The sequence below is a fragment of the Mytilus edulis genome, chromosome 10 (genome assembly GCF_963676685.1).
Source record: "Mytilus edulis chromosome 10, xbMytEdul2.2, whole genome shotgun sequence".
Taxonomy (NCBI): domain Eukaryota; kingdom Metazoa; phylum Mollusca; class Bivalvia; order Mytilida; family Mytilidae; genus Mytilus; species Mytilus edulis.
The window spans coordinates 4,965,010-4,989,349 of record NC_092353.1 but is presented as its reverse complement, the minus strand read 5'-3'; the positions used below and the strand labels follow the sequence as shown (position 1 = coordinate 4,989,349).

The 24,340-nt window shown below is 32.6% G+C and overlaps 2 protein-coding genes across 2 annotated transcripts; one reads left to right on the top strand and one right to left on the bottom strand.

Annotated features, from left to right (window-relative positions):
- The first annotated feature begins 7,017 nt into the window (after window positions 1–7,017).
- Window positions 7,018–9,375, top strand: LOC139492323 (uncharacterized). Its single transcript, XM_071280536.1, has 2 exons — window positions 7,018–7,687; window positions 8,837–9,375. Exons 1-2 carry the CDS (start codon window positions 7,060–7,062, stop codon window positions 9,214–9,216), a joined length of 1,008 nt encoding a protein of 335 aa, XP_071136637.1. The 5' UTR covers window positions 7,018–7,059; the 3' UTR covers window positions 9,217–9,375.
- Window positions 9,376–10,680: 1,305 nt separating this feature from the next.
- On the bottom strand, window positions 10,681–22,961 carry LOC139492322 (uncharacterized). Its single transcript, XM_071280535.1, has 5 exons — window positions 22,906–22,961; window positions 20,159–20,247; window positions 16,788–16,970; window positions 13,706–13,796; window positions 10,681–10,959 (listed from the first exon to the last, which is right to left on the bottom strand). The coding sequence occupies exons 2-5, from the start codon at window positions 20,223–20,225 to the stop codon at window positions 10,761–10,763; spliced, it is 540 nt and encodes a 179-aa protein (XP_071136636.1). The 5' UTR covers window positions 20,226–20,247; window positions 22,906–22,961; the 3' UTR covers window positions 10,681–10,760.
- Window positions 22,962–24,340: the final 1,379 nt, after the last annotated feature.

The window sequence follows — 24,340 nt, the reverse complement described above, 5'->3', positions numbered from 1 at the left end:
ATATTTAGTTTTGGAATGCAGATTTTGTTCTATTTAAAATCAAGTAATAATCAATCTTGAAACTTTCATATTAACATTTTCAAACTAAATGGACATAAAACAAATATACTGTTCGGACTTTTGCAATCAATACATGCATTATTTAGAATGGAATTCCTTTTCTTTTTGTATGCAGTGCATTCAATAAAAAAATATTTGTATCGATTCTTTAACATTGGCCTTTCGAAACACAGTCAGGATTCTACTTCGTCAAAATTATCTCCCCATTACGCCAGTTCATTTTCACAATCGTAGAAATGGAATCCAATGTAGGGATCACGCGCTGCCAATTTTGCTCTTGAAAACCGATAAATTTATCCACAAAAAATATAAAATATAAAAATGATAGAATCTGAAGCGAGATGATATATCAAATACTCTTGCTTTGTACGTTTTAAGGTTCATCATAACCTTTTGGCTAAAATGGCCGTTTTTACACCCCAAATTTTACTCTAAATACAGACTAACCTATACACTTGCAACAGTTTTAAGGGATGGCAGGAACTAGATATATAAATTTTAAATGCATTTTATGTTTCAGAAAATTATAAACTTTTCTAGATTTTGCTATCCATTTTTTTTTCGTTCCTGCAGAAGATGCTAAAATTAACTAAGTAGTGAAAACGATTGAGAAGCTCCCCTCATTTAATCAATGTTGTGAGTAGTATTGATTTAAATGGACAATAGATCGACAATAGACACCTGTAAACAATAGGTGATTTAACAGGTTTAAACGGTGTAACTGATTGGACCGTATCAAATGAAACTCGGGTGTTTGTTTATTTTGCTATCTTCTGCAGACTGGAAAAAAATGAACATCAAAATCCAGGTAAGTTTTTAATTTTCTGAAACGTAGACTTCATATAACTTTTATATATCTAGTTCCTGCCATGCCTTAAAACTTTCCTGGATGTACCAGTTTGTCTGTACTCATAGTAATTTTGGAGGTGTAAACACGGCCATATTTTTCAATTCCTTATGATGAACCTTAAAGACAATATATATACACCTCAAACACGCCCTAACATAAAAAGGTGCACTCGGTTTTCTTTTTGCAATACAATCGTTACCCATTTTTTTGGATTTTTTCTTGAGACACATAATGGAAGGGCAGGCACGAAAATTACTGAACTAATAGATTGATATGTTCTCCGTCCGTGGTAAAAAAAAATTGAATCAGAGGTTATGCATTTTCTACATCTGACTTGATATATACCCATGTTGTCGACTTGATATTAAATTGTTCCGCATTACTATGTAATAGATACATTGAAAATTTATGCAAATGGTGTTTTTAAAAGTAAACACTTCGTAATTGAAAAGAAAATTGTCGTTTTATTTGTTTCTGTTAACTTTTAAAACTTTTGTTACTATAGTAAACATTACAGTTAGCATTTATCGCCTTCTCTAACAAAGAACTTCGATTCTTTTGTTCTATTTCAACTGGGTTTCCGCCTGAAACAGCTAACTGATCAACACTTATTCTAAATTAATTTAAACGATTTTGCTTCTGAAATTTATTAACTGCATAGGAATATGAAAAACGGCCGTCGATGGGTTTTGTTTTATTCTCTTTGTTTTGTAAATTGTATGTACAGCATGTGTTTGTGATATACGGCTCGTTTTGGTCCACTATTCTTGCATGACAATGGTTGTTTCCTTGGTTGTCTTATTTTAATCGGTGCATGTTTGTTCAGGATATTTGTAAACGTATCTTCAAATTCTTAGTATGAGTGGTTTAACTGTTCAGAAGTAGTGTCATTTTCTGTGAGTTGAACTTTAATTCGGTTAAGATCTGTATTAAATTTATCCACATCAACATTGCACCTTCTATATGATATATACTAGTATTTGCTATTTTGGGGCATAAATTTTACCCTTTATTGTAACTGATATAAGATTATGACAATCACTCATACCTGTAGATTAATTGTTGGTGTTAAAACACATAGTTTCCTTGTTTGTGAGTATAAGATCAATAACAAATTGTGGGTTTGGATCTTTTCTTTAAACAATTTTGTTTTCATTATTATTTATTGTGATAAGTTGAAAATATCACATAGAATATTTCTAGTTTGAAATTTTTTTTTACTATGTAACATGTCACAGTTACATGTTAGGTCACCAAGTACTGAAAAAATATTGTCAATATCATAATATATTTGTCTTCGTAAACTTATCTAAAAAGTAATTGCCAGATACTGATGGGTGTTTATAAATACCCGCCATTAGCCATTGAGTGTTATTAAAGTTTATATCTAAACTAATGTTCTATAAACTATCAGATTCTTTGTCCGCTTTACGACTAGATGTAAAGTCAGAAACATGATGCCACTACCTTGTTTGTTTCTATCTCGCCGATGAAGTTTCTAGTCATCTACCTTGAACAATTAAACGATAGTTCAAGTTTTGTTTTCTACAACTATAAGGATATAAACGATTTATCATAATTATATACAGTAGTTCATCAATATCATTGAGCTTTATACCTTGTGCTATTTATATAAAAGTCATAAGCAACCGTTAAACTGCCCGATGTTAATAATGTATATAATGTTTTTTGTTGTTCTGATTTTTAATTTTCATATGGTTGTACATTTTTGAGTAGCACAACTGTTTAACATACGAAAAAAAGTAAAATCACAAAAACTCCGAGGAAAATTAAAAACGGAAAGTCCCTAATCAATTGGCACAGTTAAAAGATAAAACACATCAATCGAATGGATAACAACTGTCATATTCCTGACTTGGTACATGCATTTTCGTATGTAAAAAATGGTGGATTGAACCTGGTTTTATAGCTAGCTAAACTTCTCACTTGTATGACAGTCGCATCAAATTTCATTATATTGACAACGGTATGGCAATTCTATTAGAAAAATGGCCTATGAAAGCCCAAGAGTATTTGAAATATATGCAAAGCATTCGATTAGCGTCGTCTAGGGAAATTAATAATGGTTGGGCGTGTATGATGATCAGTACCGACTAAAAAAAGAGCGCTTCCCATCATCTTCCTGGGGCGTCATTTATCAGGAATTAGGGGTTTTGTGCGTGGTGACAGGGAATATCAATCAGTCATCGTCTGTAGTCATGAGCAATGATTCTCATCCCTCCTCGAATTATCAATCAGCAAGGAATATGACTTAAATATATCATGGCCTATACACATTGATGTGTTCACATGTTTTATAGCTTACTTATCGTATTCTGGATTAACATCATCTACAATCAATACATATGATACTTATCCGGGATTAGCCATAAATCATAAATGTTTAGGTATAACTGACATAACATGTACTTTTATAGTTTCTAAATGTCAGAGGGAGTTCGAAGGAAGAGTCCCAAATTATCAGGTATTCGCGCTCCTGTTACTTTAGAAATTTTGCACAAAATTATACGATCACTCCCATCTGTTTGCTCCTCTCATAAATCTTGTCTGTTCGCTTTTGCATTTAGTCTTGCATTTTTTGCTTTATTTAGAATAGGTGAGATCACGGCCGATACGAGTACACATATCGGAGCCCACCAATTTTCTTTAACAATCTGTCATTGAAATTTTCAAATAATAAATATGAATTGCATTTGAAGATTTTGCAGTTCGAAAGCTGACCAGAGAGGTACTTCAACAACTTTGATTATTCCTCAAAGGGAAGCAAATATTTGTCCTGTGAGCTGTTGCGTGCCTTATGGAAATAAGATACCCTGTTTCTGACAAACCCTTGTTTTAACATTTTAATTGGTCTCCATTGACTCGTTTTCAGTTTATTTCTATACTTAAGAAATCCCCTTTATTTTGTGGCGTTAAAAACCACATTAGATCACAATTGTTTAGAATAGGCGGAGCATCCCAGTATAGCAGAATGGGGGCTTCGGAATCTGAAATTAAGAAGTGGGGGACGGGACGTTTGGTTTTCTGATGCATTCACTAGTTACATTCGGATTTGATAGATTTATAGATACGAAGATCTTCGAAGCTGTATTTTAATATGTTTTGTAAAGGTTTAAACAGAACAGTAAGCATTTTGTCATTGTAAAACCCCGTCAAGTTTTGGTCATGGGATCATCTTTTGTATATTGGGCGGTCAGAAGCGTTAAGAGCAGACCAGGGGGTCAAAACTAAGGATTACAGTCAAAAGGTTATAATTTTCATTGGGTTGGTCAGCGAGGGATGAAATGGAAGGGAAAAAAATGTTTCCTTCAGTTGAAGAGAATCTCAGATGTTATCCACCTCCACAAATTTTGATCATCCATTTGAGTTCTAAGTTTTGGGTTTAATCAAAGGAAAAGAGCTTATTGACCAGATCAAGTTGGACATTATGCGATTACATGTGTTATTGCAAAATCTCTTCTTAGTGTGGAGTGAAATTTTGCCTCGTAGATACTGGCACTTGTCAGACAATCAGGTGGCTATCAATTCGACTCGTAAACGAGTTAATGCAATTGTTCAATATATTCAAGAAGAATTAAATCATGGCCTTGTAATTTGCCATCCAAATATAAAAGCTCAAGATAGAGGTTTATTCCGGGCTTGACGAATTGCACTTGTCAGATGAAGGTAATGATTTTTTTCTTAAATAATGTTCAGGGAGCTTAAGAGTATTTCCTAATTGATGAGTCTATAAATTATATTTCAGTACGGTGTAGTAAACTCGTTTCGTTGGGGATGAGAGTGTATAGACCTTCTCATTTGGCGGGATCTGGCAAGATGACAGGGGGTTCATGACCCTATAATTCTACGTTAGACCATATGTTAAAATATTCTACTGTGGTACCACAGGGAAGTTGTGTTTTTTTTATAAACGGCTTTTTCTTGTTTACCAGAGCGGCCGGTTCATCACTGTTACCAGTTTTCAATTTTATCCTCCGAGTACCGAGGAAGCGTTATTCAAGTTATGGCCTAGCGTCAGTGTGGGTGGTGCTCCTCGTTCACTCTAATTTTCCTTATAGGAACTTTTCTGACTTCTGTTACCAGAAGAACACCTACTTGCCAATATTAAAAATGCCGGCGGTTTGTATAGTTTTGCCAGGCCTTGTTTACTGTTTTTCCCCTGCGGCCGATTTGATTCCACATAAGATTTCTTGATTTCTTTAGTATAAGGAGTTGCGGAATGATTGCCTATGAGACAACTCAACTGTAAAACAACGTTGGTATTATCATCTATAGGTAACCGTACAACCTTCAACAATGAGCAAAACCGTTACCATATGCGGCCTGTTTTATTCCACACAATATTTCTTGAATTATTTTAATCTTTTACTAATAGGTAAAAATATCAATAATATAGCAGTGAACATTGTGCCATAATCAAAAATACGAAAGAACAGTTACCATATAATTACATTAGATGTATGTTTCATTATAATAGTTATTCTAATTGGCTAACTGCACATCACGTGTTTTTCCTTAAGCAATTGCATTACACAATTACACTTATCATTCATGATAACATGTGGTCCCACAATAGTGCACAGGTAAATTAAATAAAAAAATGATAAAATTCGTGTTTTCATGATCCTAGCTAAAAATGTATTTATAAGTATTGAATGCTTCTTTTTGTAACTTCATATAGGTGTAGAAGCGATGACCGTGCGCACATTTGTAGAATGAAACACTTCCGCGCTTCATTCAAAATGTATTTCGGTCAACGCTTTTACACCCCAATAAAGTTACAAAAGAAGCATTCAATTCTGAAATAAAAGGTGTAATGATGCAGAGGAGAAGAAGTTTTTGAGTGCGTTTGACGTTTTATTTAATTCATTAAAATATGATCCATTGAAATGCGATAACAATGGTTTTTACAGTAGTTCTCCTTCTTATATTTGATGCGTTTCTCTCAGTTTTAGTTTGTAACCCGGATTTGGTTTTTTTTCTCTATCGATTTATGAATTTCGAACAGCGGTAAACTACAGTTGCCTTTATTTACAGAACCAACTGTCGGTTCTGATAGTTTGAAGTACTCTACTTCTGGCAAATTCAAACATTTCTAATGAAACCAATATGAAGAAAAATTCAAAACGAAAAGTCCCTAATCAAATGGCAAAATCAAAGGTGAGACCTCGTTTTTTTTTTAGTAAAATACATATGGTATTCTTGCAAGGTCAACATTTTTGACAAAAGGGTTTGACTTCCTTTCATGGTCTAATCTGTATTTCAGATACTATAGGCAGTACGTCAACTATTTTGTTGCAAATAATAATTGCCCGATTAACATTTCTGAATGGCAGTTTCATCTGACCATAGCATAATTTTCATAGTTCATTAGTATTTGTTAAGGTGAATTTCGTTATCACAGATACAATAAGCAATATGTCAACTATATATGGTGTATGGAATTATTGCAAGACGTCCATTTCTGTATGAAAGAGCTCATCGAACCGTAACCTCATCCTCATGGTTCATTGGTTAGGTTTGTTACAATATACAATAGATAACCTATATTTGGCATATGGACTGATTGTTAAGCGTACATATCCTTCAGAGACAGGGTTTATCTGACCTTTATCTTATTCATTTGGATTATCAGATGAAATACTTGTTGTATAATCTTTTTCTTACACGCTTTCAACATAAATTCAATTACGAATAGTAAAGCATGCAAAACATTTTAGCGAATGCACGCTTATTTATATATTTGAAGATAAATAATTATGTTGTTATTGAAGATAGTATGAGAAAGGTGAATAATGTAATTGGGAATGCATCCACTGGTGGTTTCAACTAGGAAGTTAAAATGGGCCAAGGACTGTCGTGTGACTGAAAAATGTGATTACATCAACTATCATTAAACAAATATAGATAAGTTATAACTTTAGCAGTGCAAAATTTAAACACAGATACTGCATGTTGTCAATAGACAGGTCTTAATTAATGATACAGGAGCAAACAAATAACCATTCGTTAAAATGCTGAAGTTTTTTCTATTAATAGTGTTTCCATTTAGTAATGGATTCCTTTTGGATACTAATAGCATACAGTCATCGGGAGCATTAACATCTGGGAATAAACAATACCTGACAATGTCTGACTTATACGACACAAAAACCGAACTTCAAAATGGCATAGACCAAGTAGGCCGTGAAACGAAAAGTCTTCGGCATGATGTTGACAATAAATTTACTATCTTCACATCGCAGGTTCAACAGATTCTCGCATCATATAAACAAGAAGTAGACAAACCGAAAAACACAACGGATCTACACTCTGAGTTTAATGAACTTATGCAAAATCATACAAAACTTCAACATGAATTTGAAACTTTGAAAAGTGAAAATGCAATTCAACAGCAAATTTTATTAACAAACCAAAATAAAACGATCGAACTTGCAAAACAAATTGTGGAACTGAAAGGTTTAAAGAATATTCAACAACTTGGTGATTTACACGGCATCCAGCAGGAGATAAAGCAACTTCATTCGCAAACACAATCGTTGAGTGTTAATGAACGCGCTAGAAGTCAGGATTTTCAAGCTTTATATAAGATGACCTTGCAAACGGAAGCTAGCGTCAAAGAGCTAAACAATGTTACCGCATATCTTAATAACAAAGTAAAGGACTCAAACATAACGCTGCTGTCAGCTCTAAGAAAGAATGTAACAGATTCACTATCTAGTCTTAAAAGAACAGTTTTGCACAACGATGAAAAAGGTATCAGTACATTTAAATACGACTGATTGACGCATAAGTATAGAATAGAAAAGAGCAAACACACACATTCAGTACTATAGAGTTTAGGCCTATATGTATTTGAATTAACTATCATCTCATTTGACTTGATCTTTGATGAAAAACGCAAAAATCGGAACTTCTTTGTATAAGTCCGTGCAATTGTGTGTATATTAAAATTAAATTACACCACGAGTAAAAAAGTACGCGTCGAACACAGGATTCTGATTAGAGAATATCGTTGTAAGCTTTAGATATGAATTTGTAGCAAAATATGCTAAAATAGTAAGTAAACCCTAGCGTTTCAATTGCACGAGAAAAAACAAACAGAATATTCATTTGCAATATCATCGTTCTTCAAATAAGTTTATAAGTCAATAAACATTTACAGCCATGAACGTAAATAAAAAAAACAGAACAATAAGTTTCTACTGTTGATTCATTTATTTTCGTGAGTACCCATTTTCGTGGATTGAGAAATGTCGTTAATCTTTGATTTCGTGGTTTTGCAAAAGTATGCATACAAACATATAGAAAATTGGCAATGTGTTGATCATTTAAATTCGTGGTTCACCTGTACGCACGTTATCCACGAAAATTGCTATCCAACGAATAACAATGAATCCACAGTATGCTTTTAACATGGTCTTGATAAGATTGGAAATATGCATGGGTTTTAATTCATTGATTCTGAAATAAAACTACGACTCTACCACAAAAAAATACGAAATTAATTTGAACGGAATTGAAAAGATTCGAACGAAGCTTTTATCATTTAAACGCAGAAAATTGCATTATAAGCTGGAACAGTCATACCTTAACGCCTTACAGGCATTATAATTATGTTCAATATTTTACAACTCTCGTGTATAACATAAACGCTTGATTGTATAGCTGTTTACTGCGAACAATTATGATCATAGTTTTGATTTACTCGAAGACACATATCAAGATAGAAAATCTTACATTACGTAAACGCTCTATACCCACCATGAGATATGTTTCACTAAACCGTAACAAAATGTAAATAACAATATCATGTGTATACAAAGTGATCTTTCTCAATTTCGATCTTAATCTAGAATTAAAGCATTGAGCAAATGAATTCTTTTTTCTCTTTTTTTTTTATAGTTGCAATGACGGCATGTGTAAAACGAGATACCACTGATAAGCCATCTAGACATGTAGTCAAATTTGATGATATATCAACTTCGTACAATATCAAGAATATATCAGCTATAAGAAATATTGGAAAGTTTGAAATCGAAATTGATGGACTGTACTTAATTTCAGCCAGTATTTTTTCCCGTGATCAAAGCAATTTTTCAATTCGCAAAAACGGAGAGATGATTGCAACTGGATATATAAGTTCATCTGGTAGTGTAGTTGCAACGGCTGTTGTTGCCATAGATCTTAAATGGAATGATGAAATATGGGTGCAGACGGAAGCGAATTCTTTTATATACAGTAATTCCCGAACTTCTTGCCTTACTTTAATAAAGGTGAAGTGATTAGACACTAATTTCGAGAATGTTACTGTTCTTAACATAATACATCAATTGTGAATAAATAACATCGATTGGATATTTGTCTTTATTGATTAAACATTGATACTCGTATAATGCTAATGAAAAATATCGTTGTGTTTTTTGTTATCGAACATTTATTTAATGTAGTTAAAATATTGCTATCTGAATAATTTAAGTACACTTTCGTTTTACAGTTTGAATTAGCCTCTAAAAAGTTATTTCAGTCGGTATTTATAGTTTTGGACATCTAGTTTGTCTTTCGTTGACGTGAAGGTTTTCATTGCCAGTAGTAGTCAACATTTCTGTGTTGACTTGAGTTACCATTGATATGTTCATAATTATAAATTAACTGTTAATAAAACTTAAATTTAAATTTGTGAAAAACTAAGGCTTTTCTACCTCAGGAATAGATTATCTTAGCTGTATTTGGCAAAACTTTATAGGAATTTTTGGTCCTTAATGCTCTGAAACTTCGTACTTTATTTGGCTTAAGCCGCTTTTAAAACATTTTTTGAATCAAGCGTTACTGATATGAGTCTTTTGTAGACGAAACGCGCGTCTGGCGTAAATATAAAATTTTAATCGTGGTATCTCTGATGCGTTTATTGGCAACCACTGTGTCGATACCACTGCTGGTGGAGATTTATTTCCCCGAGGGTATCACCAGCCCAGTAGTCAGCACTTCTGTGTTGACTTGAGCTATCATTGATATGTTCATAATTATAAATTGACTGTTAATAAAACTTTAAATTTAAATTTGTGAAAAACTAAGGCTTTTCTACCTCAGAAATAGATTACCTTAGCTGTAATTTGCAAAACTTTTAGGAATTTATGGTCCTCAATGCTCTTCAACTTCGTACTTTATTTGGCTTTTAAAACATGTTTTGATTCGAGCGTCACTGATGAGTCTTTTGTAGACAAAACGCGCGTCTGGCGTAAATATAAAATTTTAGTCCTGGTATCTATGATGCATTTATTTGATATGTTCACCTCTTTCCAGGAATCAAATTCTTGGTTGTACTTTGTGATTTTTATAAGTCTTTTTTCCAATAGGATAATTTTGTGTTTGCGGTAGAATATTGATAATCTGGAGTACAATTATTTCCAACTTTTTCAAAACGGAACGATTAAGAGCTTAACACGTTGTATGGAAACCTATCAGATGTTAAGGACCGTATTTCTAGAGGTCTTTAGGAATTTGATATTACCGAAAAGTATGTGTGTGGTCGAACCTACTTATATCATTATGGTCAATTCACCACTTATAATGTTCCCATAGTGGAAAAAAATAGTATTATATTCATTAATAAAAACAATTAACACATTTTTTTAAAGTATAAAGCAAGGGCATTATGTTGTGAGTAGATAACACCAACAAAAAAATATTCAAAACTCTATAACCGGTTCCCATAAGATTATTTTGTAAGAAAACAATACAACAAATGCAATGTTTACAATGCACATTAAGTTGAACCTTTTATGATACATGTTTACAGCCACTGATAAAGGTATAAGTCAATCAACGTTCAGTAATAAGTGTTCTTTGAGTGAGGATAACCTGAGTAATTATCTTGAAGTGAGCTAAGTTTATGTTTCCCTATATCAGTTACTGGTGTTATTGGTTTATTCTTCCTCCATACTCCTGGATGTTCACCTCCTTTACCATGGTAACCACCTTTGTCCTTTGTCAGAGGTTTACGGTCTTCAGCTTTGCTCTTTCTTTTACTGCAATGAATGAATGGTAATTGATAACATTCCTACTGAGCCTCGTTTGGGATATTTACAGACAAAAAACTCGAATGCTTCTTCAGAAGTTCTTTTTAAGGGAAATGTATTATTGTTTGCTCAATTTAATTATATTTTGTTCGCTCAATAAAAATATGTTGTGCGCACACATTATCATTTTGTGTGCTTAATATAAAAAAAATAATAGTATGTTGTCAATTTGATATTTTGTGCGGTCAATAATATTCAGCAAACAAATTGATAATTGAGCGCATAATTTAATACATTGTCCTTTATCGGTACTTACAAAATTTTCTATGTTTGAAAACATCATTGTGTTTTGCATTTTCGTTTCAAACCTTCTTTAGTTTTAACAATACCATTCAATCATTGCCAATCAAATAAAATTAATGAAGCAATGTTTATTTATATGTAATAGAATGATAATGCCTATCTTTGGGATTAAGTACGAGGTCTGGCAAGTAACGGTACCAATGTTAATACACCTGTAAACGTCAACATCGATGGTAAGTCAACACAAAAGGCACTCTCTTGTTGACCTTTTTGTCTTTCTATTGTAAAAAAAATTATGTGGTATGATTGCCAATGAGACAACTCTCTACAAGAGACCAAAATGACACAGAAACTAACAACTATAGGTCACCGTACGGCCTTCAACAATGCGCTAAGCCCATACAGCATAGTCAGCTATAAAAGGCCCTGAAATGACAATGTAAAACAATTCAAACGAGAAAACTAACGGCCTTATTTATGTAAAAAAAATGAACGAAAAACAAATATGTAACACATAAAAAAACGACAACCACTAAATTACAGGCTCCTGGCTTGGGACAGGCACATACATACATAATGTGACGGGGTTAAACATGTTAGCAAGACCACTACCCTCCCCAAGCATGGCACAGTGGTATAACAGTACAACATAAGAACGAACTATAAAAATCAGTTGAAAAAGGCTTAAATCATCAGATGGACAAAAATACAAGTGGACGTGGCCGGGTACTTGTACATCCCAACAACAAAAAGACACTAGGTACAGATCTTAGAGTACTCGCAGTTAAATGACAGCAAGTTCTAAGCCACTAACAACTAATAAAAAAATCATGCATCTAAGACTAAATTATCAATCCGTACACATCCAACTTCAAATGGATTTAGTGTAAAGACGTCATAAACAGTCAGAGAAAAACAGACCTTGTGCAATGCCACGATACAGGTATCAACAGATGTTTGTTCCATGAATGTGTATATGTATATATCATACTGGTAATATTTAATTTGCTTTTAAATTACTGATAACAAAGTCAATATTTATCCCAATGAAAACAATATTCAATCATGATCGTATTACAGTGTTGAATTGGTAACCTTTAAAAATAAGTTTATTTAAAGGAGTGATAAGTTAACCAGGATCATTTCTAAATTTCCGGGCACGTTTAACATCATTTCTGTAAAGATGAGGATGTGCTTTTCCGTTTGAAATAAATTTTTAGGTACAACCAAACGACAAAACCAAATCTTTATATTTATGGAACATTTTAGTAAAGGTTTTAAGTAATTTATGGTAACGATATCCCTGGCTTAATAATTTACCAGTAATACGCAGATTAGTAATACGTTCGTTGAAATCAAAAACATCACAACAGCCACGGGCACAGCGAACGAGTGGTGAAATATAAACACCGTAAGATGGTGCAAAAGGAACATCACCATCTTAAAATGGAAAATTAACAATAGGGAACGAAAAATCGTCCTTTTTGTCATAAATTTTAGTGTGGAGTTTCTTGTTTAAAACCGAAATATCTAAATTTAGGAAAAGACAGTCAATACCGTTTATGTTTGATTTATCTAAAGTAAGTTCCTTCGGGTAACTATCAGCAGTATATTGAGAAAATTCTTGATTATTTAACGAAAAAATATAATCACGATAACGGTAAGTGTTGTTGAATTTATCAATTACATGCAATTTCGACGAGTTGTTACGGAGTTTAGTCATAAACTGTTATTCATAACAGTACAAAAACAAGTCTGCTATTAAAGGGGCGCAATTAGTGCCCATAGGGATACCTACAACCTTTCGATAAACTGTGTTGCCGAAACGAAAAATTCATCTCGGCTGATATTGTTAACACGAGATAATACATACATATACATGTACCCTTGGTAGGTTGTATGGATTCAGTATGTACATTTTTACGTACCATATACAAGCAATAACATTTTGGAGAATACATGGAATTACAATGTATAAACGTACCATAAACAATAATTAAACCTTGGTAGGATACAGGGAATCAGTATGTTCGTTCTTCAAATAATTAACCCTTGGTAGGATACATGGAATCAGTATAAACGTACCATATACAAGCATATATCCTTGGTAGGATACAGGAAATCAGTATGTACGTACCATATACAAGCATACACCCTTATACGATATAGAGAATCTGTATATACTTACCATATACAAATAAACACCCTTGGTAGGATACAGAGAATAAGTATATACGTACCATATAAAAGCATTAACCCCTTTGTAGGATACAGATAATCAGTATATACGTACCATATACACGCATTAACCCCTTTGTAGGATACAGATAATCAGTATATACGTACCATATACACGCATTCACCCCTTTGTAGGATACAGATAATCAGTATATACGTACCATATACACGCATTAACCCCTTTGTAGGATACAGATAATCAGTATATACGTACCATATACACGCATATATCCTTGGTAGGATACAGGGAAGCAGAATAATTGCGGCAACAACACAAACAAGGTATACCCACCACTTTAATATCTCTGTAATAAAATATAAAATTTAAATATTAACCTTAGGGACCGGTCAAAATTTATCGTCACATAGGACCGGTGCAAAAAATAAAAACATTTAATAAAAGTTACAACCCTATCGCTTTCTGACTGAACAAAAAATGATGTCCTATGCCAACTTAGTAATAAAAAAGTTGGTGTCCTATCCTACTTTTCCAATGTATTGTAAATAAAAGTATACTTAATAGAGGCATTTAACATATGTTGTCTTTATAATATGATCAAAAGCAACAGTTTCATGTTTTATTTTGTTGATTCACATACAATTACAGGCATGGCATTATCATAAATTATACTATGAATATAGCATTGAAAAAAACAAAGACATTGCATAATGCAATCAAACCACAAATAGGTGTTTGTTAAACTGAAAAATTAATGAAGCTGCATGTATCTTATATAGAATTTTATGAATACCTTTAAATATTAATTATAAAAACAAGCTCCAGGAGAAACATGAAATTCAATAGCATTTGGTTGAACTCTCTATATATATTTTAACCTGAAGACCCATAGGTTGCCTTGGAATGTGTTTTTTATTAGGAATGGTAATAATTGCTTTAACATTTTCCCACTTGCAGAAAATGTACCTGATGTGACCCCCGAATTTTTGCTACTTTGTTGGATGATGTAATGTACATGATGTACATGACGTATGTTCAAATGTTGCACTTCACCATATAAGTGAAATTAAATTTTACAGCAAAACAACAAAAAACTAAATGACATTGGATTCAGTAAGCTTGATATATATCTAAGATAGCTGCATAGTTTGATGAAAATCCAAGTTGAATTTAAAAAGTTATAAAAAAAATTAAAGTGTACTATCTCTATTTTGTTCGAACTGCAAATTCTAGCTTTTTTGACCTAGATTAATTTAATTCTTGAATTTGACAGCAATACAACAAAAAACTAAATGAAATGGGATTCAGTAAGCTTGATATATATCTAAGATAGCTGCATAGTTTGATGAAAATCCAAGTTGATTTGAAAAAGTTATAAAAAAAAAAATAAAGATGCCTATCTGAATTTTTATAATAATAATTTTTATTTTTACATATTGTATATTATACTTGTTATTTTAAGTTTTGTTATAAATGTATTAAAAATTATTTCAAGGTAATCGTTTGAAAAAAAACTTGTGTCCTATGGATATTATCTGTGAAAAACGTGATGTCCCAACAAAAACGATTCCGGAAAAAAAGTATCTGTCCTACTGCACTTTGCACCGGTCCTATGTGTAGATAAATTTTGACCGGTCCCTTACTACATGAAAGTTTATATTGTCAACTTGTTAGTGCTGATGTTAGTGTTGAATGAGCATACTACACGTTACACGCGTTTAAAATATACTTAATAAGATTGATTGAATGTTTAATTAGTGTTTAACGACAATTTAAGCACTAGTGGCGGCACGTTTTTTTATATGTGGAGGGAGCGTGACACGTGTGGGTATTGCATATTTAGATAAGCATAATGTTTTTTAAAAGCAAATGCCAATAGTTATCAAAGGTACCAGGATTATAATTTAGTACGCCAGACGCGCATTTCGTCTACATAAGACTCATCAGTGACGCTCATATCAAAATATTTGTAAATCCAAAAAAGTACAAGGTTGAAGAGCATTGAGGATCCAAAATTCCAAAAAGTTGTACCAAATACGGCTAAGGTAATCTATACCTGGGATAAGAAAATCCTTAGTTTTTCGAACAATTCAAAGTTTTGTAAACATGAAATTTATAGAAATGACCACATTATTGATATTCATGTCAGCACAGAAGTGTTGACTACTGGGCTGGTGATACCCTCGAGGACGAAACGTCCACCAGCAGTGGCAACGACCCAGTGGTGTAAATAGTTATCAAAGGTACAAGACAGAGATCACTCAAGAATCTTGCTAGAATCAAATATTCTCTATCTAATGTTCTTAATCGCTTTTGAATGGTTATCATTAACAGAATCATTAGAATGTATTCGAATTGTGATTTCGTGAAAACAAAACATTACACGTATACATTGTACTGCTCGCATTTATTGCAGTATACCATACAATGATCACAGAAGACTTTACAATTGATAATGTTCCTTTTTTGCTAAGTTAGCACCATCGAGAATTAATAGGAAATACTTGTCGGCTCGGGGGCAAAAAATGTGTTCGAATATGCTGACATTAACATTATACCAGTACCACGCACATACGTTGTGCCATTCCCGTACATTTTATGATTCATAAATGTACGTCCATACATTGTACCACACCCATATATTATACCACGTGCATGCATTTTATCACATACATACATTGTACCAGACCCATGCATTGTACATACGTCCATACGTTATACCACGCCCATACATTGTACCACACCAATACATTGTACCATACCTACACATTGTACACCACACAAATTGTCCTAAAGATACGACCGCAAATTCATTTTGAAGTCGATTAAAACTGAACACTACAAAACATTCTGTTATATAGGTTACAAGAGCGCAATTATTTGTTAACATTTTACCGGCAAGTTTGAGATAGTACTCAGAATATAATCCTGTATGGCTTCTGATAAGATGATACAGGGTTGAAATTACTTTTAATCTAAAGCTTGTCTAATCAGGTTTAAAAAATGCAGAAAGTCATATTCACATTTTACAAAGTATAGAAAATATCTTCCATTTATGCACGTCGAAGTCATTAAAAATATGCCTTTTCATTAAGCGAAAAAATAGACGAGCTTTTTCAACTGTATTTTTGTCAATTTTCCCGCATGACCATTTACATTTTTTTGGGTAGTAATGCAACACTGGTATTTCGAGTAACAAGAACTGCTATCCGTTTTTCCATAGATTGTGAAGTCTTCGAGAAAAAAATACGGAAAACCACTGGAACCCTATGGAAAATGCATTACGAATAATTGCGCTCTTGTAACCAATACATACATGATGAAGTGATTACAATACCTGCTGAAATACATGATGGTAGACCTGGAACCCAACTGGTACCAGAACATGTCAGGTTACCGCTCCCATCTAACTTATAACCGGGTATACATAGAAACTCGTAGATCTCTCCTGGTGTGTACGAGACTTGCGAGACTGTTAACGTGTAGGCATGTTCAGGTGGCGAGGGTTCACTACATTGACCTTAAACAATATAGATAGCATCAGCATAGTCATTACATACATGTACATGTACAATTGCAAATTTAATTCACATCAATTTCACGTGAATTTAAATTTATGTGAATCTCATTTGAAATTCTCATGAATTTCACCTCAAACGAGCTTATATGTGAAACTCTCGTAAAATCAGTTTATGTGAGTTTCACATGAATCTCATATGAAACGCGTCAATTTCAATTTTGTTCACGTGTACTTCACATAATTTTTTTAAATAAAGTAATTCAAACAACAACTTAATTTTCAAATTTAATTAAAATGATGAAAAATACCAATTTTTTGTTGAAAATTTAACGTGAAATTCATGTGAAATATTTCACGTGAGAACTATGTGGATCTCAATTCACGTAAAATTCACATGAAAATTTTAGCTTAAGTACATGTATACATGAGCTCGTTTGAGGTGAATCGCACGTGGAAAAATTTTCACGTGAATCTCATGCGAGACTTATGTGAAACTCACGTGAGCACATTTTGCCTGTGTAGTACGAAAACATGTAGACATATGAATACTTAGTCATCTGAACCAAAATAAATAAATAAAATAAATAAATAAATAATCTTTATTTCAAGAGGATGATCCCATTAGTTAAAACTAATCTTCCTGAGAGTCCTCAAAATAATAATAACATATTTATAAGTACATAGAGTATTATAAAGTTATATTATACACAATATACAATTGTATTTAAATAAGAGATTTCTTCAAATAGAGCTACTGCACCAAATAATCAGACTTGAGGGGAAAGTGGGAAATGGTTAAAAAGAACGAAAAAGTTTTGTTTTGTATTAGTTCCACTGAAAGTGTCAAACTATAATATATGATTTTTTATTATATACTTAGTAGTAAATACAGATAAATTGTATGTGTAATACAATCAATGGCAAGCGTGCTGTATCAGCCACCCGTGATGATATCGATATCAGCACGGTTGTAAAAGCTTTATCACACTTTTAATCTGTATGACATCACATCATCGATTGCAGTCACTGTTGCAAAGGCTTTATCAAAATCATAATCTGTATGACGTCATGTCAAACCTATAATCTGTATGACGTCATGTCACATAAAAAACATCTACTTGAGATATATGTATATATAATAAAGTGTATATGATATGGCTTTTTCAATATCACACACCGTATTAACCCTTAACCAATATAATCCCTCGAGCAGAGCTCTAGGGATTATATTGGTGTCTCGGGTTGATACGGTTGCGATATTGAAAAAGCCATATGATATTCTCTATAAATCCTACTGGCATGATACTATGAATTATAAAAATCAAAACACTATTTAACACTTATGGTGGTATGGGAGTCTAAACTAAAAATGATAGAATTTGTTCATACGTTGCAAAAACGTAGTGAATATTGATATATGTTCAAAAATATAATAAAAATTATAGTTCACCGCGCATTTTCTCAAGCTACAGGTTGTGACAAAACACATTTTATATGGATTATACAGGAACAGAAATCTTTATGTGATTAGAAGTTAAATTAAATGATAAAATTGTTAAACAAAACAACTAAAGATAGCTTTTAGAAAATGCTTTGAGAATATCAAATGAAAAGATAGGATCACCGTTCGTTTTTTCCGGCTAAAATACAAAACAGCAAAATTCCAATTAGATTCCTTCAGAAAATGCACTCATTCAGAGTTACCTCCCCTTAAAATGCCAATTTAAAAAGCAAAAATATCAAGCAGTAACAATCTAAACTTGTAAAAATATTAATATTCATAAGTTATCTTATAAATTTGTTCTTTTAAATGGAAATTCACATTTAGTGATCTGCATTCCTGCATCAAATTTTGCTAACTTGATTGAATCTGGACCTAAGAGTCTCTGTTTTTTTACAATCCAAGATTGCGAAAGACACCTTATGTCCTTAAAACTTAAGTTTAAAATGTTAATGAAACAGTAACCCAACGTCAAAACTTAACCCCTGGACATCTAGAGGACAAGACAAGTCTTTATCAATAAACGTTTTTTTTTACAATATAGGTGAACATACACGTGTAATGCCACCAAAATATTTAAGTCACATCCGGTTCCATACGAAAAAGGTTCGAACAAATATTCCCTTGAATTTGACAGTTTTAGGAAATCAACCTAGTATTTTATAGCTGTAAAAATTTCCTGACTCATAAACGTATGTCTTGGTTGTTCCAAAGCACCATTATTTTTTTATTTGGTGTTTCTATATAAATATAAGATATAAAAAAAACTTTGAATCCGCTGCATTTGTGTGCGCCTGTCCTACCGGGTTTGTAATAACATGAACAACACGACAGGTGCTATAGACTATTTTGGAAACTTGAACTTACATAGTTACTCATTAGACAAGCTTGTACACAGAAAAAGGGGGTGAAAGTTTGATTGGTTAACTACCAGTGATGGTTATTTTCTTATATGCAATGACATGTTTTGTGATATGTTGTCTTTAGTACTTGAAAGGATAAAACTTCACTCATTCCAAGTATTTCTTTATCTCAAGATAAATTCTGCACAGATGTTAAACTATAGTTTCAGGTCGGGTGAAGGTTTGCGCCTATCAAAAACTTTAAATCCGCTGAATTTGTTTGCGCCTATCCTACCGGGTTTGTAATAACATGAACAACACGACAGATGCCATATGTGGAGCATGAGCACCTGAGATCACCCCTAGTTTTTGGTGGGGTTAGTGTTGCTTAGTCTTTAGTTTTCTATGTTGTGCCTTTTGTACTATTATTTGTCGGTTTGTCCTTTTTTTTTTAGCCAAGGCGTTGTCTGTTTATATTTTGATCTATGAGTTTGATTGTCCCTCTGGTATCTTCCGCCCCTCTTTTAGGAATCTGATGTTCAGTGGTTGTCGTTTTGATGTGGTTCATAAGTGTTTCTCGTTTCTCGTTTTTTATATAGATTAGACCATTGCATTATCTGTTTGAATGGTTTTGTACATTTGTGTGTTCCTTTATAGCTTGCTGTTCGGTGTGAGCCAAATACGTACTTTGACCTCAAATGATTTACTTTTACAAATTTCGACTTGGATACAGAGTTGACTCATTGGCACTCATACCACATCTTCTTATATCTATATACCTCTATAAATTGGAAACCCTATAGATAGGCGTATAGTTCCGGTGAATAAAACCTACAGTTACTTACCAGAGGTCGCTGTGATACTGGCACTAAGAACAGCAGAAAGCAATACTATTTTCAAATAATCTAACATTTTGTTTAATCATCTATAAATCCTGAAAAAGGAAAATCCTTTTAATTAGTTAAAAATGTGGAATACCTTGATACTCCGAGATGTCGTAATAATTCAACTAATTACATTAAGATAAAGAAAGAAAAAACAAAAACTATGCAGTGAGTTGTTATTTATGGTCAACTCTTTTCCTTAAATAAAAGTTATATGTAGCTTAGCTGATATATGGCAAAACCAATATGCGTTAAATCGAAACCTTTGATTAAAAGTCCATTCATGATATGATCGTTAAGTATCACGTAGTCTTTGAACACATCATAGATATACCAGGTTTCCTCAAAAGTATTTTTACTCAAGGTATATACTGCAATAATTATTATTAATGAGATGCATCGTTTGAGTTATCAATTAACAAAGTCTTAAACAATCGTCAGGCCGGGACGGAGGAGGGGGTTCACTACACTTAAAAAGGTGATTTTACATGGACGCGGTTATCAGATTGAAATGTTGTTTATCAATGCTTTTTAAATATGTTTAAAGTCTAAATCGCCATTTTGTATAGCTAACCCTTCTTTGAATAAACAGTAATTAAAAAAAATATTTAAGTGACAAAGAAGGCACTCTTTCTTAAATTACTCTTCTGTCAGACTATGTATAATTGATTTTTTATCAACCCATAATCAGCTATCGTTTTATTCAGGTAAAAAATTGAAATTTCCCTGTAAGCAGAATAACTGGCAAACATGTCTTGTCGTCATTCAACTACAAAGACGAAATGGGAGATAACTCTGTCATTGGGAAACTTCCCGGTTGATCAAGATACGTTCATTACAACGATACACCCTAACATATTGAACTTAAACAAAGATAAATTAATGCCAGCGTTAAATACGTTAATAATAAAGTGAAAATAGACAGAAGTACAAAACAATGCCAACATTAACTACGTTAACAATAGAATACAACTAGACAGGAAGTACTAAACAATGAAAACACATTGATTTACAGCATATTAATCTCAGTGCAAACCTTGTGTGTACATTCAAACCCATTCTTTTTGTCGTTTAATTTGTAGTGAGTTAATTGAAAAAATAGATTGCGTGAAAATACTCTTGAAAATCGACTTGTCGATTTGGTTTTGTGCTGTTCAATTTCAAATATTACGACAAGAACATTTAAAATGAAATAAATATAAATTCCGCTTTTTAGTTCGGTGAGCTATTGCCATCACTTGGCGTCCGTCGTCGTCTGTCGTCGTCCGTCTGGTGTAAACTATTTTAAACTTTTTTCTACTCTGAAACTGCTGATCTAATTCCTACTAAACTTTAGCTGAATGATCCTTAGGGTATCTAGAATAAAGGTTGCGTTTTATTTTCTATTTCGTCTAAAATCATGGCCACCATGGCTAAACATAGAACATATGGATAAAATGTAGTGTTTGGCTTATATCTCAAAAACCAAAGCATTTAGAGCAAATCTTACATGGGTAAAAGAGTTCATTAGGCCCCGAAATTTTCAAATGAATCTGATAACCCATTGTTGGGTTGCTGCCAATAAATTGGCAATTTTAAGGAAATTTTGCAGTTTTTGGTTATTATTTTGAATACTATTAATGATATAGATAAACTGTAAACAGCGAAAAATGTTCAACAAATTTCAATTGACCCCTTAAGGAGTTGTTGCATTTTTAGGACAATTTTTCACAATGTGTTTATCATGTTATCTAACTTTAAAAAATCTTCTCCTCTGAAACTACTAAACCAACTCCAAACAAAAGTTCACCTGGATGCTCCTTAATGTATCTAGAACAAAATTTGTGTTTTATTTTCTGTTTCGTCAAAAAACATGGCTTAAATAGAACATAGGGATTAAATGCAGGCTTATATCTCAAACACTGAAGCATTTAGATGAAATCTGATTGAGGTAAAATTGTTCATTAGGTAAAGTTCTATCAGCCCTGAAATTTTCAGATGAATATAACAACCCATTGTTGGGTTGCTGCCACTAAAGTGGTAATTTTAATGTAAATTTGAAGTTTTTAGTTATTGTCTTGAATATTAATAATGACAAAGATAAACTGTAAACAGCAATAATGTTCAGCAAAGTCGGATCTACAAAAAAGTTGATATGATCAAAATCGTCAATCGACCCGTTAAGGAGTTACCGCCCTTTAAAGACAATTATTCTGAATTTGTTCATCTAGTTTGTTTGCTTTAAAACTGCTGAATCAATTTCAGCAAAACTTAGGCTGAATTAGTTTCAGAATATCTAGTATAAATTTTGTATTTCTTTCCCTTATACGTCAAGAAACATAGCCACTATGACTAAAATTGAACACTGGCCGGGGGGGGGGGGGGGGGGGGGAATGCAAAATGTAAGACACTCATTAAATTTAATATATATTGAAAAGCAAAATTATCATTGTGGTAAGAAGTTGCATAGAATATAACAGACGAGCGAATCAGACTCTTGAGGGCCTCTTGTTTATATGCTAGACAATACGGATATTTAATATGCTACATGTATATGTAGTTAAGAAAGTAACAGATCATAAGAAAACATGTTTAACTCTAAACTGACTTACAGTCTTTCCTCTAACTCCTAAATTTCGCATGCTAGCAATTATAATATCTATGAGCAAGTCTTTGGACTGAAGTATTATTATGAATATTATATTTATGATAAAATGTAAAACACTTACCATATTTCTGTTTAATGGAGTTGGTATATTTTAAACGTTATTTCTTTAGATATTAGTTGTGTTTACATAATTTAAAATTAATCCCTTATAAGCTGGTCATTACAATTTAAAGTCGACACGGTAAAAAGACTTAAGTAAATTCATTTAAAAATTAGTAATTTGACCACTTGCTGTTCAATATCTAACATAAACATTTGTAAACATACTAAATACGTATCAGGCATACAGTCTAGTATTCTAAACAAAAAAAGGAAATAGCATTATCATAGGCGGATACAGATTTTTTTTCACAGGTTGTCCCTATAAATACAAACTTCTAAAACGTTTCATTTTTTAAAACTGATTTTTTAAGTCAGGAAGTTAGTTGCAAAGAAACTATGTCAACAAGTGGTGTAAATCATAATTACACGTGCAAACCAAATGGATTAACTGTGTTATACATCAAAATATATTCCCTTGGTCTTCTTCCGACCGTCAATAAAATGCTTATCAGAGTCAGCCTGTGCGCGAGGTATAAAATCTTTTCAAGTTTATTTCCGTTTTGTAAATTCCATAAGTAAGCTTTAAAAACGGTTTCCCGCTTAACCTTTGTAAAACTAAAATATGTGGGTTTTTTTTAGTTTTAGATTTTTTTTAAATTTTGCAAAAAATACGATTTTTTTGTAAATTTTTTTCGAGGAGGGGGATGTTATTGACGATATTGTTTTCAGAAGTGATGGAAATTGTGTTTGTAGTGACGCAGGTGTTGTCTGTATTGATGAACGTGTTTTCTGTTCTGACAAAAGTGTTGTATGTACTAATGAAAGTGTATTATGTATTAATGAAAGTGTTTTATCTACTGACGATGTGTATTATATACTAATAAAAGTGTTGTATCTACGAATGAAAGTGTTGTCTGAACTAATTAAAGTGTTTTCTGTACTAATGAAAGTGTTTTCTGTACTAACGAAAGTTTTTTCTGTACTATTGAAAGTGTTTTCTGTACTAATGAAAGTGTTTTCTGTACTAATGAAAGTGTTTTCTGTACTATTGAAAGTGTTTTCTGTACTAACGAAAGTGTTTTCTGCACTGATGAAAGTGTTTTCTGTACTGACGAAAGTGTTTTCTGTACTAACGAAAGTGTTTGTCTGCACTGACGAAAGTATTATCTGTATGTTTAAAGTGTTGTCTGCACTGACGAAAGTGTTTTCTGTATGTTTAAAGTGTTGTCTGTACTGACGAAAGTATTTTCTGTATGTTTAAAGTGTTGTCTGTACTGACGAAAGTATTTTCTGTATGTTTAAAGTGTTGTCTGTACAGACGAAAGTATTTTCTGTATGTTTAAAGTGTTGTCTGTACTGACGAAAGTATTTTCTGTATGTTTAAAGTGTTGTCTGTACAGAGAGAAAGCCTAAGTAGGGTTGGCACTGTAGATACAACGACAATTTCAGGTTAT

Excerpts from the sequence above, each read along its gene's own strand:
- LOC139492323 (XM_071280536.1), top strand. The coding sequence starts at position 7,060 with ATGTCTGACTTATACGACACAAAAACCGAACTTCAAAATGGCATAGAC. Across the intron at positions 7,688-8,836 it reads TTTGCACAACGATGAAAAAG|TTGCAATGACGGCATGTGTA; the intron begins GTATCAGTACAT and ends TTTTTTTTATAG.
- LOC139492322 (XM_071280535.1), bottom strand. The coding sequence starts at position 20,225 with ATGTTAGATTATTTGAAAATAGTATTGCTTTCTGCTGTTCTTAGTGCC. Across the intron at positions 13,797-16,787 it reads ACCATCATGTATTTCAGCAG|AGATATTAAAGTGGTGGGTA; the intron begins GTATTGTAATCA and ends ATTTTATTACAG. Across the intron at positions 10,960-13,705 it reads AGGATATATGCGTGTATATG|TAAAAGAAAGAGCAAAGCTG; the intron begins GTACGTATATAC and ends CATTCATTGCAG.